At 41.0% G+C, this 25,781-nt stretch overlaps 1 protein-coding gene across 3 annotated transcripts in view; it reads right to left on the reverse strand.

Annotated features, from left to right (window-relative positions):
* Positions 1-1,431: 1,431 nt before the first annotated feature.
* LANCL1 (LanC like 1) overlaps positions 1,432-25,781 on the reverse strand; it is a 49,433-nt gene continuing 25,083 nt past the window's right edge. For all 3 annotated transcript variants that reach the window (XM_027566552.1, XM_027566533.1, XM_027566544.1), the window contains 6 exons: positions 16,585-16,720; positions 16,027-16,173; positions 12,759-12,941; positions 5,593-5,769; positions 5,067-5,139; positions 1,432-4,473 (listed from right to left, as the gene is read on the reverse strand). In XM_027566552.1, the coding sequence (XP_027422353.1) occupies positions 4,397-4,473; positions 5,067-5,139; positions 5,593-5,769; positions 12,759-12,941; positions 16,027-16,173; positions 16,585-16,720 (793 nt within the window). In that variant the 3' untranslated portion in view covers positions 1,432-4,396. The remainder of the gene's footprint in view (positions 4,474-5,066; positions 5,140-5,592; positions 5,770-12,758; positions 12,942-16,026; positions 16,174-16,584; positions 16,721-25,781) is intronic.

Genomic DNA, 25,781 nt, shown 5'->3' on the forward strand with positions numbered 1-25,781 from the left:
ATTAAACTGGTCGACTATGAGCAGCAGTCCTGCTAAGATCCATTCATCTATCCTCATTATTTCACCTCGTGGCTTACTGTGTTTGCTGCTTTCTTCCATTACTCACAAAATTGTCAAATAAGTCCCAGAAGATTCACTGGCACATGGCTTCTTCTGGAAAACAGTGTTTGCAAAGCTTACATAATGGGACCAATGAAGCCAACATGTGAAAAAGCCCAGTGTTCTCTTGCCTTGTTAACTGACCCTCGGCTTCAGAAGGAAGAGGGTGAATCTGGATAGGAAACAGAATGAGAAAGCAAATTATCAGGGGACTGACTTGTACTTTTTCTTACTTTAAATGATGCCTGTAAGAGTCGAAAATACATGAGACTTTATGACACAGTCCACAGTGGGAACTATCTTGGGGAAAAAGAAATGACACAAAACTGGTTATTCTATTCAGAGAGTATGGGAAGCAGGGGGTCAAAGGCTTTTTCGAATGCAAAGTGTAGGAAAAAATAAACCACTGTGGCTAAGTTGGAGGAGATGAATTACTTCTTCAAGTTTTGTTTGCTCATGAGATTACAACTGTGGGTGCAACTGAAAGTGCTTATCATTGTTTTTCTTCTGGTAGGAAGATGAGCCAGGAAATGGTAAACCAGAGAACAAAGCTAGCTGCCTTACCAATTGAAATGTAATCTTGTGAAGAGGCAGGGGGAATGCTCCACACATAACTCTGGAGTCTCTGGGTGGCCTCTGCAAAGCACCATCCTCTCCACAGCCCTGTACCCACATCTCAAGATGGGTGCCCTCATCTCTACCTTCATTTGATCAAAGGAGCAAAATAAAAATAACTAAATTTAGCCTTAGTAATATAAGTCATTCAAATGATAGACAAGGGGAATGAAGGGCATTTTAATCAGAGGTACAGGGAACAAAATGTAACTTGGGGTTGGAAAAAAGTATTTTATAATTTGGCAAATTCTGGTGTGCTAAGTGACACTAAATGGCTGAGTCATGAAAGGAAGTAGTACAGTCATGCCAGGTGACTGACCAGAACTCCTTTCCAACCTCTGTACACACATTTTATAATTATGCCTCATTTAATCTCCCCCTCCATTCAAAGTGCCCTTCAGAACTGGTCAGCAGGGAAATCAATTTCTAGAATGAGACTTTTATTAACCACAGGGTGGATTCTCATACGTATGGGATCGTTAATATACTGCCCTGCTTGAAGCCTAGTAGATTCTTCTTAATTCTATTAATGATCAGATTTTAAAATGTTTTCCTCTTTATATTCATAAAGTACTTCAAATCTTGTTTGACTCAACAATGAAGAAAAAGTCAGCAGCAAGTCCTAGGGAATGAGTATAAAGAAAAAGCCATCATTTACCACTGAAAGAAAATATTTCTTAAGTTTAAACCAAAGTAAACAAGAAGCAGATGACAATGTATGGTCGTAATAAAATTTTATTGAGAAGCAGTACGATAAATCCTTTATAGAACATAGAAATACATACAATTCCAGCCCTTTCCAATAAATGGCAATGTAACATTGGCGTAGGATTCCTGAATATCCCAAATGCTTTGTTTTGTACCTGTTGGAGAGAAGCAGTTCTTCTACAGCTTAACAACACAGAAGTGGGGTGCTCTGACCTATTTAGGGTGGGCAGCACTGGAGACAGAACTCGGCATGAATAAAGGAGGACTACAGATGAGTTCAAGTGGCTGAAAGAGTAGATGAATAAATGTTCACTCTTCTCATCGTGTACTTCAAACTCAGTCAAGAGAAGGCAAGGCATTATAAAATCAGACACAAATTAACTCGAGGACATAAGAGCAAAGCATATCTCTCAATTAAGTTATACAGGGATGCTGTAATAAAAGAGAGAAAATAGCCACTTTTACCTAAAACTCTACCTACCGTGAAGGCTTTTGATGCCAAGTAATTGGAACTGACATCAAAGATGAAAAGGGAGTCAAATGACTCTAAGGATTAAAGACTGACTTCTTGATGGGACCACAGATCAATAGGATTGATGTAAATAATTGATGTGACACTCACAGAAACACACGAGAGGATAAATGAATACTGCCTGACACAGTTTTAAGGTTTTACTACCTAGTTTTTACATAGAGATAAAAGATACTACTGAGTTTTCTGGAAAGCAATTTTGAGAAGTTTTTCATTTTGTTTTGCTTTTTTAACAAGGAGAAAAATATCTGAGGGAAAAATGATATAACAGAAACAGAACTGAAATGATGCCTCTTCCTTTCAAAACTAAGAAAACTAGTATAAAATTTCAGTTTCTTCCATGCTGTTAGGTTATTAGTCTGAGTTTTATACCCTTTGCCTGAGTTTAAAATCCTATCAAACTTTCTGCGCTCATAAACATAAATAAAACAAACAATGGCACAAGTATAAAATCTTGCCTGTTTAATAACTGAAACTTAATGTCAATATTGATAAATTTGCTAATGGATGACAGTAGCTAAACTGCAATCGAAATACACATAAGAATCTTACTCAAAACGTTCTACTCCCTGCCTTGATGTCTTCCTGGAGTTAAACTAATTAAGATGTTTGGTGAAGCACTGTGATCACTGTCCTCTGGTTAGTAGAGAGTGTTTTTTGTTCTTTCTCCCTTGGTTAGTAAATACAGAAGCTGAAAGTGCAGGTAGCGTATAGTAAGACATGTAACTAAACCATACGGGCTCTGTTCTTTCAAGTTGGACACCCAGCCAAAGGCAAATTAGCTTTACGGTGAATGCTGACCCCTTTGATCTGAAATGCTCACGCTCAAGAGAACGGCAAAGCTGGCACATAGCTTACCAGCAGCACTTCAAAATCTGAGAAGCACAAGGTTGTCCTGACTAACACAAGTCACAGAGTAAGCTAATCCTGGGAACTGAGCCAGTGGACTGTGTCTTAGATCCCACTGTCATTAGCCTTTAAAGGGTCAGGCAGTTTCCAACAATATTAGCTATTTTGGTGCTACATGGAAAATAATAGGGGATTTCTACTCACAGGAATCAACATACACTCAGTGGGAATTTGGTTCGAAGTTCCAGTTAAAAATAGCATATTTTTGTGACCCAGAGAGCTGTGAAATAGGCACATTTAAAATTCTTAGACCCTGTTTTTTAAAGTGGCGAAATGTTTCAAAATCAGTGGATATACACAGAAAAGACGAAACAAGCCTGGGAAAATCAGCAATGGAAGGAGGAGGAATGGGAGCTGATAAGTCAAAACATTGGTATGGAATTTAAAGCACCAGGAATTCTTCACCTACCATATAAATAACCGATCCTGAGGGCTCAGAAACTGATGAGTGTTAAAGCCTAGAGTATGCAGAGACAAAAGCTATTTGTTCTAAGAACGATCACTGGGTAATACTGTCTCAATAAACAGCATTTCTATCAAAAGCTTAGCGATTCTGCCATATAGCATCCTGTCCTCCCTCTTTAAACAAGTAGAATGCTCTACTATCTAGTGAAAAGACCAACATCTAGATAGATAGGAAGGAAAATATCTGATGGCTTGTACCAAGCAGGCAACACTTTACAAAGCATAGTCTTTGCAAGATAAGTAGAACACAAGTTAAAGTTTAGAAGGTCAGTCAGAAAGGGTGGACTCAAATCCTGGGTCATAATATATTCACACATAGAAATCTCATTTCCTGATCTTACTAATTCCAAAGAAGGAACACATTTATATTAAGTAATTCCAAAACGTATTAGCTTATCTGGAAAAAACAAACTTTTTGTTAGTTTATCTTGAAATAACCATCAAATCATAATTTTCATATAACGACCATCCCATTTTAGAAGTTTTTGATAAAGGCGTTGGATTATAGAGCCTGAATGCTCCCTAAAAGGGGCAAATTTGAAAGTATGTTTAGGTAAAGATTGTGAATTTGAAAAATGGTGCTTAGGTCCCTAGCCCAGTTGACACTTTTCCAAATTTTGTCCCCTTTCATAATCAACCACTTAGAGAAAAGCAAAGTCATAAAACTGTTATTAAAATACTAAAGAGAAGAGGTGGAGGGCAATATCAAACAAGAAGCATGTCTTTATCTACATTTAGTTTCTTTTAAATATTTTTAGAACAGTAACAGATGATTATATTCATAAGCTTAAGTAAGAATACAATTGCCCCTAAGTTCTGAAATATATACAAATATGCCCTCAAAATACTATACATATCACCTACCTTCCCTTTAGAAGAAACTGAAGTTACTTAAGATTTCCTTGGATACTTTAAAATAAAAGTCAATAACAAAAAGGAACTGAACTAAAGACATATTCTGAAAAAACAGTCAACTAAATTACATACAGAGCCTGACTCTATTGTTGCTTTAGCCAAGGTTTGATAAGAGAGGTTCATGCAGTGAGGCGCAGAGGGGGAGCTTTCCTTTTACAGTTCAAATGCGGGGAACCTGGCTTTTGTGGGCACTAGGAGGTCAGCCAAGAAATATATTGTTCCAGCCATTCCTGAAGGAAAAGAAAGAGTCAGAAGTTATTACACCAAAAGATGGTATTTTTTATAGAGTGGCTTCATTTTGCACCATAAACAACATGACAACATAATTTATACGATTTGAATGAAGCAGGTGTCTGTTTTTATATGTTGCAGCTCATTAGAGGGGAACACTAGTAAGGTGCCCAGCCTCTCTATGCAGGTAGGAGACAGGAGGGGGAGTGGGGCCAGACTGGTTTAAGGCACGGCCCTACCATCTACCATATGTGAGCTCCTTCTTCATGGCCTGACTTCCCTGTTTGAGCCTCAGAGATCTCATCTATGACATGAGGATAATAATACATATTTCTGATGAGATGATTTATGATGACATCTACAAAATGCCTAGCATGTGCCTGGCTCCATAAACAGCAGTCATCATAATTACTACTATTGGATCCACAGTGGTCTGGGTGCTAATGGATTTTTAATACTGAGCTATCATATTAGGAAATAAAGAAGTAGTTTAAAAATAACTATAAAATTAACTTGATAAAATGCAACATATTACTAAGGAGAGAAGTGGATGCTGATATTATAAGTCAAATAAGTGATGTGTGGAAAATACCTTCAAAGAGGGAGAAGGGGGTGTCTGGTGTCCGGCATCCGTGTTCTCCATAATCTAAGCACCATTCAGCAAACTAAAAACGAGACCAAGTTAAATTATTGAAATGACTTCTTCTAGAGACTCCTAAAAGTTGACAGAGGTTGTCTCTAAGATTTACTCTGAAAAGTCAAAAACTATTCTCAAGGCAGGGAAAGGGTTTAATCCAGAGAAATGGATGGTCTAAAAAGAAACTACAAAGCATGGGAGGAATTTAATGAGCTTCTGAGTCACGTCTCCAGGGCTATCAAAGAAGAAAGGAACAAAACCACCTTACAGCTTCCAGCAAAACAACATCCCCCACCAATGCTGTTGAGTAGAATTATATCCTTTAAAAAAAACAAAAACAAACACCTAATTCAATTGAATGGTTTTTCTTAAACTGTGTCTGTTCTATAGACTTATGGTTTAAAAAAATAAATGAATTAAATCAGATTAACCAGAGCCATTTCTGCAAAGGTGTGCTGTGTTTGGCGGTCCTGAATCCTACCTTACAGGCCCTGTACAGGTACTTCGCATCCTGCGTGAGGCTGTACAGCGACAGGAAGGCGTAGGCATTCCCTGCAGTGCCGTGGCACAGCCCATACCCCTTCTTCAGCAAGCCGTACTGCCAGATCACGTCCGCACACTGATAGGCATCATTGAGATACCGTTCTTCTTTGAACACCTGCAGAGTCAAGGGACAGAGTTTAGTATAAGGGATATAAAAGACACTTCTATTGACCTTCCTTCCTGATAGGAGACAAAAGGAAATGGGAAAAGGGAGGAAGAGAAAGGGAGGTGGCTTAGTAAGAAAGGGTAAAGAATTCAGAGACACAGAGATATGTTATATTGGTGGGGAAAAATTACAATAATTTATTAGCAATTTTTGTTTTTAAATACATAACTGGACATGATCTCGTCTATATGATCTAAGTTTTATATGCATGTGTGTTTGTGTTGTTAATGTTTTTTAGTTGCTAAGTCTTTTCAGACTCTCTGTGACCCCATGGACTGCAGCCCACCAGGATCCTCTGTCCATGGGATTTCCCACATAAGAATGCTGGAGTGGGTTGCCATTTCCTTTTCCAGGGGATCTTCCCAACCCAGGGATCAAACCCATGTCTCCTGCATTGGCAGGTGGATTCTTTACCATGGAGCCATGGTGCTTGTATAACTGAATGTTACTGGCGAAGTAGCCTTATTTACTTGCAACTTGCTATTATCCTTAGTCACTTTGCAAAGGATAAACACTATTTTCTCTGTAACAATGATGCTCTTCACTATTAGAAAGTTTCTTTATACCCTGAAGAAGAAACTGTTTATAAAATTGATTATAAACACTATACTTTGTCAGAAAAATAGAGATACATCTTTACAATCTTTGTGACCTCCTAACTCTTGATTAAAGATGTGAAAAATACACGTGTGTGTGTTTGTGTGTGTATTTTTTTCCCATGCCATGTAGCTTGTGGGATCTTAGTTTCCCAACCAGGGACTGAACCCATATCCTCTGCAATAGGACACAGTCCCAACCACTGGACTGCCAGGGAATTCCTGAGAAATATTTTCTGAGTAGATATTTTTAATATCTCATTACAGTATAAAAGTAGAGCAAGACAGTTTAAAAAAATTTTTGTATTATATTTGACTTTCTGAAGGCAAAATTTGAGGGCTTATTCAGACCATAAGATGCCAGAGACTATTTAGAGTCTATAAAACTGTCATTTGTAGAACACGTACCAATGAACATCAATATCTTGGTGTACTTCCATTTTTCCCCCCTCAAATAAAAACCTTTGCTTCTTTGATTATGGCTCTGTCATAAAATACTTTTTCAGAAGTGATACTTGCATTTTAAAAATTATGGTGAAATATATGTATGAAAGTTACCATTTTATAAAGTGGACAGTTCAATGGCATTAATTACATCCCCTGTGTTGTTTCAAGATGGTTTAAGAATAGGCAGACCACTTTCTCCCCCACAAATTCATCAAAAGATTGTGTGAATGCTGAGCAACTTCCACAAAACAACTTCTGAACACTGGCGGAGGACAACAGGCAGAAAGGCAGCCCATTCTCTTGGAAAGGAGGTAGGACAAAATATAAAAGACAAAAGGAGAGACAAAAGAGCTAGGGATGGAGACCTGTCCTGGGGAGGGAGTCGTGAGGGAGAAGTTTCCATACAGTAGGAAATGCTCTCACAGGTGGGTCCATGGGGAGTTTTGGAATCTCAGAAAGCAACATAACCGGGAGAAAAGAAAAAAACAAACAAATCACAGAAAACATGACTAACTGCAACTGCGGAAAAGAACTAGCCCATGAAAGGCTCCAAGTGGAAGTGAAAGTGAAGTCGCTCAGCTGTGTCGGACTGTTTGCGACCTCGTGGACTGCAGCCCACCAGGATCCTCGTGGACTGTAGCCCACCAGGCTCCTCCGTCCATGGGATTCTCCAGGCCAGAATACTGGAGTGGGTTGCCATTTCCTTCTCCAGGGGATCTTCCCGACCCAGGGTTGAACCCAGGTCTCTCACATTGCAGGCAGACGCTTTAACATCTGAGCCACCAGGGAAGCCCAACCTAACCCCTAATGCACAGTCTGGCCTGCTCACAGAACAAAGGATTGAGGGAATACCAAAGTACAGCTAGCCCCCTGCACACTGGTCCCTCCCCGCCCAGAGGCAGAGAGGCAGGCTTGAGCCAGAGGCAAGGGCCTGCTGCAACCTCAGCCACAGAGATGGCATCTTCCACCAAACTGTGAGCAGGCTCCCAGCTGCTAACCAAATCTTCCTGAGATTCTGGATGGCTGACACCTGCCAGGAGGGTCACAGCCTGAGATCAGGTCTACAGAGGAGACATACAGCACATCTGAGATGGAGTTCTTGTGGCACACCTGGGAAACCAAGAGGCCGGGACCGGGGAGGTGATTAAGACGCATGGCCCACCTTGGACAGCGCACTCACCAAGAACCTGGTCATCTGAGCTGCCCAGATCTGGGAAAGGGCACAAAACGCAGGCCCACCCCACAGAGACTGAGCCAGAACTGTGTCTGAGTGTCTCCTGAGGAGGTATGTGGCCTGCTGCAGGGACAGGGGCTCTGGGTGCAGCAGACCTGGATACGGCAGAACTCTGGGAGGAGGTTGCCAGTAACCCCACCAAAGAACTACCAGAACTTACACAGGATTGCGGAAAGAGATTCTTGGACGGCACAAATAAAATCTTGTGCACACCAGGACCCAGGAGAAAGGAGCAGTGACCCCATAAGAAACTGACCCAGATATGCCCATGAGTGTCCAGGAGTCTCTGGCAGAGGTGTGGGTCGGTGGTGGCCTGTGGCAAGGTTGGGGGCACTGAGTGCAGCAGTGACTGCATCGGACCTTTTGAAGGAGGTCACCATTATCTTCAAAACCTCCACCATAGTTTGGCTTCAGGTCAAGCAACAGAGAGGGAACACAGCCCAGCCCACCAACAAAAGCCGGATTAAAGATTTACTAAACATGGCCCCACACATCAGGACAAGACCCAGTTTCCCCCACAGCCAGTCTCTCCCATCAGGAAGCTTCCATAAGCCTCTTATCCTTATCCATCAGAGGACAGACAGAATGAAAAGCACAATCACAGTAAACTAACCAATCTGATCACATGGACCACAGCCTGGTCTAGCTCAATGAAACTATGAGCCAGCCTGTAGGGCCACCCAAGATGGACAGGTCATGGTGGAGAGTTCTGACAAAGTGTGGTCCACTGAAGAAGGGAATGCAAACCACTTCAGTATTCTTGCCCTGAGAACCCCATGAATAGTATGAAAAGGCAAAAAGACAGGACAGTGATAGATGAACTCCCCAGGGTGGTAGATGCCCGATATGCTACTAGAGAAGAATGGAGAAATAACTCCAAAAACAATGAAGAAATGGAGCCAAAACAAACACAACACCCAGTTGTGGATGTGAAGGGTGATGGAAGCAAGGTCCAATGCTGTAAAGAGCAATATTGCATAGGAACCTTGAATGTTACGTCTATGAATCCAGGCAAATTGGAAGTGGTCAAACAGGAGATGGCAAGAGTGAACATTGACATTTTAGGAATCAATGAACTAAAATGAACTGGAATGGGTGATTTAACTCAGATGACCATTATATCTACTACGGCGGGCAAGAATCCCTTAGAAGAAATGGAGTAGCCATCACAGTCAACAAAAAGAGTCCAGAATGCAGTACTTGTTTGTAATCTCAAAAACGAGAGAATGATCTCTGTTCGTTTCCAAGGCAAACCATGCAATATAACAGTAATCCAAGTCTAGGCCCTGACCAATAATGCTGAAGAAGCTGAAGCTGAATGGTTCTATGAATACCTATTAGACCTTCTAGAACTAACACCAAAAAAAATGTCCTCTTTGTTATAGGGTCTGGAATGCAAAAGTTGGAAGTCAAGAACTACCTGGAATAACAGGCAAATTTGGCTGTGGAATACAAATAAACAGGTCGAAGGCTAACAGAGTTTTGGCAAGGGAACACACTGGTCATAGCAAACACCCTCTTCCAACAATACAAGAGAAGACTCTACACATGGACATCACCAGATGGTCCACACTGAAATCAGATTGATTGTATTCTTTGTAGCCAAAGATGGAGAAGCTCTATACAGTCAGCAAAAACAAGACTGGGAGCTGACTGTGGCTCAGATCATGAACACCTATTTGCCAAATTCAGACTGAAATTGAACAAAGTAGGGAAAACCACTAGACCATTCAGGTATGACCTAAATCAAATCCCTTACGATTATACAGTGAAAGTGACAAATAGATTCAAGGGATTAGAACTGATAGACAGAGTGCCTGAAGAACTATGGACAGAGGTTTGTGACATTGTACCAGAGGCAGTGATCAAGACCATCCCTAAGAAAAAGAAATGCAAAAAGGCAAAATGGCTGTCTGAGGAGGCATTACAAATAGCTGAGAAAAGAAGAGAAGCTAAAGGCAAAGGAGAAAAGGAAAGATATACCCATTTGAATGCAGAGTTCTAAAGAATAGCAAGGAGAGATAAGAAAGCCTTCCTCGGTGATCAATGCAAAGAAACAGAGGAAAACAATAGCATGGGAAAGACTAGAGATCTCTTCAAGAAAATTAGAGATACCAAGGGAACATTTCATGCAAAGTTGAGCACAATAAAGGACAGAAATGGTACGGACCTAACAGAAGCAGAAGATATTAAGAAGAGGTGGCAAGAATACACAGAAGAACTATACAAAAAAGATCTTCATGACCCAGATAATCACGATGGTGTGATCACTCACCTAGAGCCAGACATCCTGGAATGCGAAGTCAAGTGGGCCTTAGGAAGCATCACTATGAACAAAGCTAGTGGAAATGACAGCATTCCAGCTGAGCGATTTCAAATCCTAAAAGATGATGCTGTGAAAGTGCTGCACTCAGTATGCCAGCAAATTTTGCATATTGAGTCTCCCGATCCCAAAGAAAGGCAATGCCAAAGAATGTTCAAACTACCGCACAAATGCACTCATCTCACATGCTAGCAAAGTAATGCTCAAAATTCTCCAAGCCAGGCTTCAACAGTAATGTGAACAGTGAACTTCCAGATGTTCATGCTGGTATTAGAAAAGGCATAGGAACCAGAGATTAAATTGCCAACATCTGTTGGATCATCGAAAAAGCAAGAGAGTTCCAGAAAAACATCTACTTTTGTTTTACTGACTATGCCAAAGTCTTTGACTGTGTGGATCACAACAAGCTGGAAAATTCTTAAAGAGATGGGAATACTAGACTACCAGACCTGCTTCCTGAGAAATCTGTATGCAAGTCAAGAAGCAACAGTTAGAACTGGACATGGAGCAACAGACTGGGAACAACAGACTGGTTCCATATCGGGAAAGGAGTACATCAAGGCTGTATACTGGTACTCTGCTTATTTAACTTCTATGCAGAGTACATCATGTGAAATGCTGGGCTGGATGAAGCCCAAGCTGGAATCAAGATTGCTGGGAGAAATATCAATAACCTCAGATATGCAGATGACACCACCCTTATGGCAGAAAGTGAAGAACTAAAGAGCGTCTTGATTAAAGTCAAAGAGGAGAGTGAAAACGTTGGTTTAAAACTCAACATTCAGAAAACTAAGATCATGGCATCTTAGTTCACGAAGTGATGGTCCCATTACTTCATGGCAAATAGATGGGGAAGCAATGGAAACACCAAGAGACTTTATTTTGGGGGGCTCCAAAATCACTGCAGGTGATGACTGCAGCCATGAAATTAAAAGATGCCTGCTCCTTGGAAGAAAAGTTATGACCAACCTAGACAGCATATTAGAAAGCAGAGACATTACTTTACCAACAAAGGTCCGTCTAGTCAAAGCTACGGTTTTTCCATTAGTCATGCATGGATGTGAGAGTTGGACTATAAAGAAAGCTGAGCGCGGAAGAATTGATGCTTTTGAAGTGTGGTGTTGGAGAAGACTCTTGAGAGTCCCTTGGACTGCAAGGAGATCCAACCAGTCCATCCTAAAGGAAATCAGTCCTGAATATTCATTGGAAGGGCTGATGCTGAAGCAGAAACTCTAATACTTTGGCCCCATGATGTCAAGAACCAACTCACTGGAAAAGACCCTGATGCTAGGAAAGACTGAAGGCAGGAGGAGAAGGGGATGACAGAGGATGAGACGGTTGGATGGCATCACTGACACGATGGACATGAGTCTGAGTAGGCTCCAGGAGTTATTTATGGGCGTGCTGCAATCCATGGGTTTGCAGTTGGACATGACTAACCGACTGAACTGAACTGATGTTGTATTAATACAACCATCACCATTATCTATTTCTAAAACCTTTTCAACATCCCAAACAGAAACTCTGTACCCACGAAGTAATCATTCTCAGCCTCCTAGCCTTTGGTAACTTTTACGCTACTCTCTCACTATGAATATGTCTATTTTATATATCTCACATTACCCATCACAGCAAGTAAGTGGAGTTATACTGGATCTGCCCTTTTGTTTCTGGCGTGTTTCACTTGGCATCATGTTTTCAACGTTCATGCATGTTGTAGTATGGATCAGAAGTTAATTCTTTTTTAGGGATAAATCATATTCTGTTGCATGTAGACACCGTATCTTGCCCAACCATTTATCTGCTGATGGACACTTGGATTGTTTCCACTTTTTGGCTACTGTGAACAATGCTGCTAGGGAACGCTGGTGTACACATACCTGTTTGAAACCTCATTTTCACTTCTTTTAGGTATATACCAAGGAGTGGAATTGCTTGAGCATATGTTTAATCCTGTGTTTAATTTTTTGATGAACTGTCAAACTGCTTTTTATTGTAGCTGTACCATTTTATATTGCCACCATCAATGTCCAGGGAGAATCCTTTCTATTTTTCATTGAGCTCCTGGGATATTTATCTTGTCTTTGCCACTAACACTATAGATCTTGGCTACTCTACCCGTCAAGTGAAGTGGTTCCCTGTTCTGTGAAATAATGTGTGCTATGGTATTAAAGGATACTGTGAGAATGAATTATAACTCATATAGCCAAATGAGGTTAGGTCCAACAAATGGTTTGTCTATGTATCCTTGAAGAATTATACAGGAAACTAATTAAGGTGATAGAATTTTATACTCTGTTTGCTAACTTCTCTCTAAACATGAGAAAGCTTGTATTACCTTGTAGGCCTGAGTGAGCATGTAGATTACCCCGGGAGCACCGTGGCACCAGTGGATCAGCAGATCACGACTGTCGTCCACGCAAGGAGGGTAATTGCCTGAAGGGAATTTCAGTTGGCAGACGTAGTCTACACTGGGCTTGACCAAATTATGTAGCTTCGCATGGCTCACTTGAAGGCTGGGCTAGAAACAAAAATGAGAATTATTAGTTTTGCTGAAACAAGCAGTCCTTTTTAACGCTCCAAGTCAAAGAGTTAGTCACTCAGTCCTGTCAGGGATGGGTTTAAAAAGAGAGGAAAAGATGACCAAAATGAATTGGAAGTCATTAAATGGTTTTGGATTCCAGCTAATTTTTTCACCTACTGGCACAAACCAAAATTAGGCTATCAGTTTACATCTGGAACCTTATATACATATTATTTTCAATATTTATTTTTATCTAGATACATATAAAAATGTCCAAAGCCAATGCTTAAGAATGTGAGCTAAGAGAAGTTTCCTAAGGTCTTAGTACCTTAAGCACACTTTAAGGACCACAAAGAGATGCATTAGATAAATCAGGTACAGCTTTCATCTAAAGTAGTAGCAGTGTTTAGTTGCTAAATCATGTCCAACTCTTCGAGACCCCATGGACTGTAGCCCATCAGGCCCCTCTGTCCATGGGATTTCCCAGGCAAGAATACTGGAGTGGGCTGTCATTTCTTTCTGCAGGGAATATTCCCGACCCAGGTACTGAACCTGGGTCTCCTGCATTACAGGCAGATTCTTCACTGACTGAGCCACCAGTGAAGCCCATTTAGAGTAATGGTGGGTGATATTTCCAACAGAAGATGCTAACAAGTTGGGAGACCTAGGATCTAAATCCCCAATTGGTGTGACTCTAGATTAAGTCCTTCTGCAAAAGATTTGGAACTGATACTTATGAAGGCTTATTTAGATACAATAATGAACAGAATTACAGGATTTGGTGTCATATGGCATATGAGCCTATACTTTTGATATAATTTTTAGTTTTGGTCCTGGTCCTAATTCAGTGTACCTCATACTTCTTTTAAACAACAAATGCAGTGCTGTCTTTGCCAGGCAGGGGCCGGGCATTTGGGGTGGGAGGGAGGCAGTGCTGTGAAGTCAGGCAGGAGGCAGTGGTGGCAGGGCATGAGACGATACCGACCATAGGCTTTCATGGACACTGAACACGCACTAAGTTCTGCAGACACACTCAGATTCCACTTTACGCAAAGAACATTGTTCAAGCGCAGTTTAAAATGTGAGAGCTGAATGGCTGGATTCTCCTCAAACTTGCAGAAGTTCTCAAAATGGCCTAAAAACTACATTTCATGTTGATACTTATGCACCTATCAGAATGGACTTTGAGGATTAAAAATTAAATCATTTCAAATAGATAATAATGTACAAATGGAAAATGCAATACTTGGGTTTCCAGATTTCTTATTATAACCAAATGCATGGAAGCAGAGGGTAAGACACCTCCTGATGATCTGCTTCGAAGAAAGGTCATGAAGCCATCGTCACTGACACGTATGACTCTAATTCACCTTGGCACATCGAAGTTGTTCTTCTTTCCTGAAAACTTTGAAGAATCTGTATTTACTTCCGGAAATAGAGAGTCAGTGAGGGAAGTGTGCCAGAAAAAAGAATTTAAGCTTAAAATGTCAAAACCCCTAATTATATAACTCTGATTTGAGAAGTGCAGAATAAACTGGTCTCTTACTGCCAGTAACACTCCAAGTATGGTTATGCATTCAAAAGCAATAATAAGGTTTTATTTTTCAGCTCTGCTGTTCTTGTTTAGTTACAGGGAAATGACAGGTGTGAGGTTGATTTGGCATTATTATAGCTGCTCAACCAGCTATGAGCATTTATATCCAAGCTCTCTTGTTGAATGTATTAATGAAACATTTTTCGTTATGTTACACTGTAGTTTGGGAAATTGAGGGTGGGCACCTTTACCATCATTAAAAATCAGTATTCTTTTGCCATGAATTCTTATTCTTAAGCACAAGTGCCGATATCTCCTTCAGCAGAGCTAGACGAGCCCCTGGAAATGATGCTCTCATGAGGAGCCCTCTTCTGACCTCCCCTTCCAGGTTATGCTTGCTGTAATACTCTATTTGCCCTCGGTCTATCTGGCTTTGGCTGATGTCTGCCAACAGTATTAGCGCCAAAGAACTGTTGAACATGGCATGTGCTGTGCTTAGTTGCTCAGTCACGAACAATTCTTTACAACCCCTTGGACTACTGCCTGCCAGGCTCCTCTGTCCATGGGGATTCTCCAGGCAAGAATATTGGAGTGGGTTGCCATGCCCTCCTCCAGCGGATCTTCCCAAACCAGGGATCCAACCCAGGTCTCCCACATTGCAGGCAGATTCTTTACCATCTGAGCCACCAGGGAAACCCCAAAATACTAGAGCGGGTAGCCTATCCCTTCTCCAGGGGATCTTCCCAACCCAGGAATTGAACTGGGATCTCCTGCATTGCAGGAAGATTCTTTAGCAGTTGAGCTACCAGGGAAATCCCGGAACATGGCATATTCAGCTATTTTTCAGGTAAATTACACAAAATCCACTGAAAAGGCTCCTCAGTTTTGCTCTCTAACTGCGCTTTAGGCAGCAGATCCTTCCTTGTTTTCTACTGATTTTGTTCTTACTCCTGCAACTTCTTTCAATGGGTTGTACGTTATAATGAGGAGCAGTATTAATTCAAGGAATCTGCTGAAAGAGCAGAGCAGAGCAGAGGGCACTTCATATAGAAGAATAGGTCAAAACACTTACTCTGCACAAGTGGCATGAGGTGGGCAAGTATGGTCACCTACAAATCAAACATCATCTCAAAGCACAGCGCCTTTTACGCTAATACACTTCAAATACACTTTGGCAAGTGCTGTTGTTATTAAGTCATTGCATTGTGTCTGACTCTTTGCAACCCCATGGACTGTAGCCTGCCAGGCTCCTCTGTCCATGGGATTTCCCAGGCAAGAAACTACAGTGGGTTGTGATTTCCTTCTCCAGGGGATCTTCCTGACCCAGGGATTGAACCTGTATCTCCTGCATTCGCAGGCAGGTTCTTTACCACTGAGTCACCAGGGAAGCCCTTGGCAGGCACTACTCTTGTTTATCTAGGCCAGGTAATTACCAGAAGAGTGATGAAGCAGTTGACAGAATGAAAAAACTGAGCTGGAGCACCTGTCTTCTCACCCTAGACAGTACCATAGGAACCACATTCTAGTTTCATCGTTACCACCTCTTACCTGCATCAGGTAGTAATAAATTCCTGCCAGGCCATGAGCAGCCCCCACGTAATATTCTTGGTACCATTCATACATCAGTGGAGTCTTTCCTGTGAACCTTCTCTTTCTAGCTAGATCTTCTCCAGAAGTTAAGACAGTTTCACAAATCTACAGAGAGAAACCCAACCAGAATAAGGAAAGAATTAGAATGGAGACAAGGGATTTTTGCTAACAGGTACTGGGGAACATGACAAGTTAGACATCACCTTATGGCCATGAATGGGCACAGTTTGACTCTGTACTCAGAGAAGCACACGGGATTATTCTGGCCCTTATCTTCCTCTGAATGGCCCCTGAACTCTCAAATGGAGCAGCTGGACTTCTTACTCTGAGTCACTCCCTTCAGTGTCCCACAGCACCCCATGTGAAGCTGGTGGTGCTGGGATCATGCCTGACCTTCAGAGGTCAAGATACACCTTCCCGGCCAGCTACCTGGGATGTGCCAACAGGGAAACCAACAGTTTAGGCAGACAGGAAGTGGGGTCGTAAAAAGACGCCAGAAAGCACAAAACGTGGTACCTGCTGAATATGGCTCTGAGGAATCTTTTCCTCTCCAAAGTTCTTATTAACAAACAGGAGAGCACTGATATAGCCCATTCGTCCATAGAGCATCTCACTTGGAGCATGGGGATCAATCTTATTTAAGTGAATTAGCCTGGGAATAAAAATACATGCCTAAGACAATGTGAAAGGGATTGAATAGAGATAGTTACTTAAAAATGGTACAATTAAAACACACACATACAAATATATACAGAGAGTTATATATATACACACATATGTGGGATTATTATAATATATAAAATATAATATTTAAATATATTTACATAAAATATAATGCTTAAATATATTTACATATAACTTACAATAGTATACTCTAAATATTAAGTAAGCTGGGCCAGACCATAAAGGGGTAATCAGGGGTCAGTGATTAACCATCAACTACATTTCTTTTCTTCAGTTCACTGACAAACAAGAAATTCAAAGAATGAAGAACACATGATTATCGCTGGGACCACCTACAGTTTCCCTAGCCCCTCATGGCAGTATACCTGGAGACCAGCAATTGATATCCGAGAAGCCAAGAACTACTGGCTATTATAACATTCAGTCTGAGGAAATGACAAAAGTCAACACTCAAAGGGCCATCTGTTTCCATAAAATGCAATGCCTGCTGCACTTTCCTGGTTTACTTCTGAAATGTGTCATGTGGCCTGGCTGAAGTGTTTGTACAGCAGCCTGACCCACCACTACCAGTTACACATACAAACAGCACAAGGGGATCAGTCAGGCTCCCTGCTTCCTCGGTCTCCCAGCATCTGGTCCTTCCTTTCAGAAATAACCCTGGTTACCAATTTCTTGTATATTCCAAGAATTATTTTATGCACAGATAAGAATACATAAACTTATTTATAAACATATTTCCCCAAATGTTTCATGACTCTACTTAACAATTCATCTTGACAATCATTCCTGATCAGCACACACAGAGTAATCTTCTTTATCATAGGTGCATAGTATTCCATTGAATGATTATAACTTATTAGTTCCCTATTGATAGACTCAGTTCAGCTTCCCCCCCAAAAAAGTTATTTTTGGTTCTGGTCCTAGGCGAGATGGACTAAGCCTATACCATCCTGCCTCTCACAGCACATGTAGGTCCAGAACCTACAGAGAATGAGTGAAGCTCTTTGAAAACCCTGAAAAATAAAGAGTAGCCGGCAGAATGCGGATGACCAGAGCTTGAAGTACTGCCAAACCAGTGGTGAGTTTACCACATTTTCCCCTCTGATATTTCCCTGGCCTGAACTCAGTGCTGCTTGAAGCCTGGAAGTGTGCATCAGTGGGCTGAAAGAGTCCTGGAAGAAGCCCTTCAGTTCTGTCTCAGAAAAGAAGAGGAAAGGGAACTCTTAATAGCAGAGAGTGGTAAAACACTTCATTTTTCTGTTCACTCCCCAGGCCACAAGCAATCTCATGCTGGCAGCAGAAGTGAAGGCAACTGGAGCCCACAGGGGCCACAACTCTGAGAGAGGGACCTGTCCACACATCCTGGAGAGGCTGTAGTCCCAGGAGTGTTGAGGGCGCAGGAGGCCCTTTGCCTCACTTCTCTTTCCAGCCTCCCATCACTTGAACCTCCAGATACAGACACAATCGTGGGAAGTGTGTGGCTGAGTAGGGTAACCAAAGCCTCATTTCTTTCTGGAGAATCAAAAAAGGAAGCTCCAGGGAACCAGAAAGCAGGTGGAGTTCACAAAGGGATAAGAGCTAAGAGAAGCAGCTATACTTGTCGTCTGAACTCTGACAATGAACTTTTTTTTTCTTTTTCTCTTTTGGTGAGGGGCAGGAAATATGACAGTGAGGGAAAATGTCCATGCTATTTTACATTTTTCATCACATGAAATTTTGACAGCACATCTCAATTATCCCTAAATTATCCTACAAGTTCAATGTGAGATCATTTTAATTATTAAAATGATTTAGGTTTTGATGAAACTTGACAAAATGATTTTAGTATACCAAAAAAGCATGGAGGGAGAGAGTCAGGGGACTTCTGGAAAAGAGGAGTAATGAGAGGACATCAGTCTTACCAAAAAAAAAAATGATCTTGTCATCAGGTAGCTTATGATACTAAAGATGCTATTTAATCTCTATACTTTAAATTTCTCAACTATAAAATGAATGATGCCTTCCAATTTAAACATTTATTTTTAAAGCAGTGAAGTATAAATAATGCCTGCATATATATTATCTAACTTTAGTCTACATACTAAAAATGTTTAATAAGCATTTGAAGTAACAAAAAAATCATACCCCTAGAGTGATTGGTTATATCTCAAATATTTTATAAAGAAAGCTGAGTGCCAAAAAATTTGATGCGTTTGAACTGTGGTGTGGGAGAAAACTTGAGAGTCCCTTGGACTGCAAGGAGATCAAACCAGTCCATCCTAAAGGAAATCAGTCCTGAATATTCATTGGAAGGACTGATGCTGAAGCTGAAGCTCCAATATTTTGGCCACCTGATGCAAAGAGCTGACTCACTGGAAAAGACGCTGATGGGAGGAGACGGGGATGACAGAGCATGAGATGGTTGGATGGCATCACTGACTCAATGGACATGAGTTTGAGTAAGCTCTGGGAGTTGGTGATGGACAGGAAAGCCTGGAGTGCTGCAGTCCATGGGGTCACAAAGAGTTGGACACGAGTGAGTGAACTGAAGTATTCTAGTAAAGAATCAACATTCAGAGATACCTGGCACTTCAAATAACTTTATCAAAATTTACACCAGAGGATTTGATAACATGGGCAGAAAAGAACGTTAGGAAATATTGGTGGAGTGAGTGGTGAAGATGGGTGGGATATTTGGGAGATGGTACAGGCTCCAGCCACTGTTTGATGAGTAAGATCCAAGAAGGATCAGAGGAGGATGTGGCTTTATCTGAGCCACAGAACAGGGCAGAGGACTAACTGTGTGTGAGTCTTCTTCCTAATAAATGTTTGTACATTTGGTAGAGTTTGCTTAACTGCTTGTGCCTTCATTTACTCAGTGGTAAAATGAAGGTCATAGCTGAGAGGGTGCACAGCCCCCTACCTCTGATTTCTGGAGGCCACCAGTATCTACAAACAACAAAGACAAACAGTAAAACAAGAATCTAACAATTGCTACCACCAGGCTATACATCAGTAGATAGAGTCCTAGCTCTGAAAGGAAGGTACTTGTGAAGAGAAAACAACTCTCCTCTCCTGAACCCTCCCCAACCACCTCCACAAGACCGTGGTGGGAGGGGAACTCTTAGGATTAAAAATGAAGAAGACACACTTTAATAAGCAGAATGAATTGGTTTTTTTGTTGCTGTTTACAGCAGTTTTATTCACAATTACCAAAACTCAGAATCAACCAAGCTGTCCATCAGTAGGTGAGGTGGAAAAGCGAACTGTGGCGCATCCAGAGGAATGAGATGACTTTAGTGAGTAAGAAGGGCTGACAGTTATGAAACAATAACTGAGAAAAAGTTAGGCAAGCATCCTTAAAGTGACCTACTCCCCTATAGGAAAGAGAGGTTTGCAAGAGCTTGGCTGGTTGCAGTTACTGACAAAGTTAGAGTTTCCATATTTATACCTCAACAAATGGAGTCATCTCAATCAAATTGGTTAAACATGCAAATGCTGGCTCATGCATTTCTTTTCTATTACAAACACAGGCATTAAACTCTCAGTGGAATAATGGCTATCAGTAATAGGGACACAGTGGTCAGAGGTTGCTTTCAATTTTCTCGTAATACCTTGCTTGATTTTTTCCCTCTCCAATGCCAACAGGGTTATCTGATCTATAACCACAGGGTGGTTGTTTTCTACTTTAATACTCCCCCTCATCCCCACAAATCGCTAATAATTTTAAATAATTTAAAAACATTTATTAAGAAAAATTTTATTTTTTTTCTCACTCCAGAACTGGAAGCTCAGTAATGTTGAGAACTTAATAAATAAAATCTGTTAACTAGATACAAACTCAACTGTTGCAGTAAACAGAATAAACATCCCAGAGTTTTCATAAGAATTTATTATAAAGTATTAATATAAATGCATCAAACTATATAGAATTTAGAGATAGAAAAGCACTTTTGATTTTTGTAAAGGGTATTATTGAAAGAACTATTCAAAGAGTGAAATCACTAGCAATTTTTTAAATAAACACTGCTCTATGGAAGTTACTAAAAACAATTACTACATATTGCATTAACTCCAATGATGTTCTCATCTAAATAAAATGTGTTTGAACCACTGAATTAGAAAATACCATTCTTTTACTTGCCATTGTCATGACCTGTATCACACTAGGTATGTGCTTGGTCTCTCAGTCGTGTCCGACTCTTTGTGACCCCATGGACTGTAGCCCACCAGGCTCCTCTGTCCATGGGGATTCTCCAGGCAAGAATACTGGAGTGGCTTGCCATGCCCTTCTCCAGGGGACCTTCGCAACCCAGGGATCCAACCCAAATCTCCCACATTGCCAGCAGATTCTTTATTGTTTGAGCCACCAGGAAAGCCCGGTAGCTTCCACAAGGAACCACTAGGTGGCGATATATAATTAGCACACCAATTATTTTGCAACCAAACATTTGGTTGTTCAAAGGAGACGGCAAGTACTTATTTTCAAATACTTGATAATCAAAGTACTGTTCAGTGCATCTCATTATAATGAGTACTTAAGAAGGAAGTACTTAAGAAGGAAGTACCTCATTTTTTTATGGATTTGAATTCATTAAAACTCACTGCTGCTGCTGCTGCTGCTGCTGCTGCTGAGTCACTTCAGTCGTGTCTGACTCTGTGCGACCCCATAGACGGCAGCCCACTAGGCTCCCCCGTCCCTGGATTCTCTAGGCAGGAACACTGGAGTGGGTTGCCATTTCCTTCTCCATAAAACTCACTAGTTGCATTTATTTAACTGTGAAGAAAGCTGAGCGCCGAAGAATTGATGCTTTTGAACTGTGGTGTTGGAGAAGACTCTTGAGAGTCCCTTGAACTGCAAGGAGATCCAACCAGTCCATTCTAAAGGAGATCAGTCCTGGGTGTTCTTTGGAAGGAATGATGCTAAAGCTGAAACTCCAGTACTTTGGCCACCTCATGCGAAGAGTTGACTCAATGGAAAAGACTCTGATGCTGGGAGGGGTTGGAGGCAGGAGGAGAAGGGGACAACAGAGGATGAGATGGCTGGATGGCATCACCGACTCAATGGACCTGAGTCTGAGTGAATTCCGGGAGTTGGTGATGGACAGGGAGGCCTGGTGTGCTGTGATTCATGGGGTCGCAAAGAGTTGGACACGACTGAGCGACTGAACTGAGCTGAACTGAACACAGTGTTCATAGAGCACTATTTACAATAACCAAGACATGGAAGCCACCTCAGAGTCCAGGCATAGATGAATGGATAAAGAAGATGTAGTACATATATACAATGGAATATCACTCAGTCATAAAAAGGATGAAATGATGCCACCTGCAGCAACATGGGCGGACCTAGAGATTACCATACTAAATGAAGTTGGGCAGAGAAAGACAAACATTATATGGTATCCCTTATGTGTGGAATCTAAAAAATGATATCAACGAATTTATTTACAAAACAGAAACAGTCTCACAAACACAGTTAACAAACATATGGTTACCAAAGGGGAAAGGGTCAGGGAGGAATTAATTAGGAGTTTGGGGTTAAAATATAAACACTACTATAGATAAAATAGACAATCAACAAGGATATACTATGTAGCACAGGGAACTCATATACATACATACATATATATATGTATGTATGTGTGTGTGTGTGTGTGTGTATATATATATATATATATATTTAATCATTAAGTCGTGTCTGACTCTTTTGTAACCCCACAGACTGAAGCCCACCAGGTTCCTCTGTCCATGGGATTTCCCAGGTAAGAATACTGGAGTGGGTTGCCATTTCCTTCTCTAGGGGATCTTTCTCATCCAGAGACTGAACCTGTGTCTCCTGCTTAGCAGGCAGATTCTTTACCAATGAGCCACCTGGGAAGCCCATGTGTATATAAAATCAAGTATACGTCAATAAGTGCTTCCCTGGAGGCTCAGACAGTAAGAATCTGCCTGCAATGCTGGAGACCCAGGATTGATCCCTGGGTCAGGAAGATCCTCTGGAGAAGGGAATGGCTACCCACGCCAATATCCTCGTCTGGAAAATTCCATGGACAGAGGAGCCTGGTGGGCTGCAGTCCATGGGGTCGCAAAGAGTCGGACACAATTGAGTGACTAACACATGCTATACTTCAATAACAATTAAAAACAAAGTCAGAAAGAGACTAAAACAATTACTAAAATTAGGACTTTTAACATCATGCTTTAGATGCTATATTATTAAGACAAAATGAAGAAATGATAGCATTTATCGATCGTAATGGTTATTTTATGTGTTTTCAGAAACTCTCAAACCCAGAAGCACATCATTGCAGCTCCCTGTATTTGTTTTGCTATGTGGATATTAATAGCAACTGATCTTTAGAAGAGACAAATCATTGAAATGTCACTGAAGCAAGAATAAAGACATAAAAACAGGATAATTCTGTTCCACTACTAGCAGTATTTCCCCAGAGTGTTACTGGGAAGAGTTTTTGCCTTTTATCATCAAAAGGTTTGTAACTTTTAAAAAAGAAGTCCTTTTCTTATTCATCACTACAAAAGAGAAAGGGTATACATCTTCTGACCAGAAATCCAAAGTTCTTTGTCACTCTAAGTACTAGCTTGAAAGCATGCTGTGTGTGAGGGTAAGTCACTTAACTGGGCACAAAACAGGCAACGCTCTTTATTCGTGTAGTAGCACCAACTATCTCTGTGTAGAAGGGAGGGAGAAGACAGTATGAATCAAGCAGTGGAAGAACCAGCACTATTTGCTATCTTCCTCTCCACCTGCCTCAGCCAACTGCCGGGCAGTTTTGAACAAGCACACACACGTGTACACACATTCCTTTTGGGGAGTCACAGACCCCTCCAAGAAAAGTACAGTATATAATTTAGGAGTTTTCTATATATCCCCGGAAGCCCTAAGTTTCTCAAGATCCCAAAGCTAAGAAGCTCTACCTTAAGGAAACACTGATTTCTTTACATTTCAATTCGTCTAAGGATTAATCCCAAAGTCCCTTTGGTTTCTAAAACTCAAACCATGGTTCTGGAAGACTGCTATATTAAGAAAATATAGGAATGGTAAGCTGAAATACATGCTGGCAGTGGAGTACATGGATGGCACATGGAGAATATGAATGTCTCTGGACACAAAAGGACTGTGTGATGAGAGGAAGAAGGTTAGGCACAAAGTAAAACAAGTAAGTGGTGGTGGTTTAGTCACCAGGTTGTGTCCAACTCTTGAGACCCCATGGACTGGAGCCCACCAGGCTCCTCTGTCCATAGGATTTACCAGGCAAGAATGCTGGAGTGGGTGCCATTTCCACCTCCAGGGGATCTTCCTGATCAGGAGTCGAACGCAGGTGTCCTGCACTGCAGGCAGATTCTTTACCGACTGAGCTACCAAGGAAGCCTCCAAGTTTAATAAACAAGTGAGCAGGTTTATTATATAACTGATGTCATGTCATCAAGTAATTTTGGATTTCCTGAAGTTAAACTGAAAAGACTTTGAAACTTTTCTCTTAAAAGGGAGGAGATGTGAAAGTAATTTATAAATAATTCTGTTTCTTTTTGGTCTGCGATGAACTTCAGGAATCTAAAAATAATCAAACCTGAGGCCCAAAAGAGGTAATTTCCTATCATACGCCTGCATTCTATATTTTTAACCTTAAGTCTATAAATAAAATATTGCTGAAATGTCATAAAACAAAAAATGATATAAATAACACTTTTAATACCAAAGTATCAAGAAAAAAGAAATTTTATTCTAAGTGTTTTATAATAAGCCAATATTAATAAATGGTATTATTCCCCAAAGAGTGTTTCTTAGAACAATAGACCCTAAGATGTCCTAAGGTGGCCTAAGAGACAACTGTGGCAAATTCTGCTCCCTACAGTCACCTGAGTTTCCCCTGTGTTTAAAAGCTACTAAAGACTCTCAGCAGCCAGTAAATGCATGTAACTTTAATTAGTATTTCCACACTGCATCTGAATACACAAATCTTGTTTTCATTTAATGCCTCATAACATTCGTCACTTATGAAACTATTACTGTTTGGCTGTACATATTTTGAGATAGGTTGACATTATATGTAGAATTTCAGTTCAGTTGCTTAGTCGTTTCCGACTCTTTGTGACCCCATGGACTGCAGCATACCAGGCCTCCCTGTCCATCACCAACTCCTGGAGGTTACTCAAACTCATGTCCATTGAGTCGGTGATGCCATCCAACCATCTCAACCTCTGTTGTCCCTTTTTCCTCCTGCCTTCAATCTTTGCCAGCATCAGGGTCTTTTCTAATGAGTCAGTTCTTCGCATCAGGTGGCCGAAGTATTGGGGCTTCAGCTTCAGCATCAGTCCTTCCAATGAGTATTCAGGACTGACTTCCTTTAGGATGGACTGGTTAGATCTCCTTGCAGTCCAACGGACTCTCAAGAGTCTTTTCCAACACCACAGTTCAAAAGCATTAATTCTTCAGTGCTCAGCTTTCTTTATAGTCCAACTCTCACATCCATACATGACCACAGGAAAAACCATAGCTTTGACTAGATGTACCTTTGTTGGCAAAGTAATGTCTCTGCTTTTGAATATGCTCTCTAGGTTGGTCATAACTTTTCTTCCAAGGAGCAGGCGTCTTTTAATTTCATGGCTGCAGTCACTGTTTTCAGTGATTTTGGAGCCCCCCAAAATAAAGTCTGTCACTGTTTCCATTGTTTCCCCATCTACTTCCCATGAAGTGATGGGACCAGATGCCATGATCTTAGTTTTCTGAATGTTGAGCTTTAAGCCAACTTTTTCACTCTCCTCTTTCACTTTCATCAAGAGGCTCTTTAGCTCTTCTTTGCTGTCTGCCATAAGGGTGGTGTCATCTGCATATCTGAGGTTATTGATATTTCTCCTGGCAATCTGATTCCAGCTTGTGCTTCATCTAGCCCAGCATTTCTCATGATGTACTCTGCATATAAGTTATATAAGCAGGCTGACAATATACAGCCTTGACGTACTCCTTTCCTGATTTGGAACCAGTCTGTTGTTCTATGTCCAGTTCTAACTGCTGCTTCTTGACCTGC

The sequence above is a fragment of the Bos indicus x Bos taurus genome, chromosome 2 (genome assembly GCF_003369695.1).
Source record: "Bos indicus x Bos taurus breed Angus x Brahman F1 hybrid chromosome 2, Bos_hybrid_MaternalHap_v2.0, whole genome shotgun sequence".
NCBI lineage: Eukaryota > Metazoa > Chordata > Mammalia > Artiodactyla > Bovidae > Bos > Bos indicus x Bos taurus.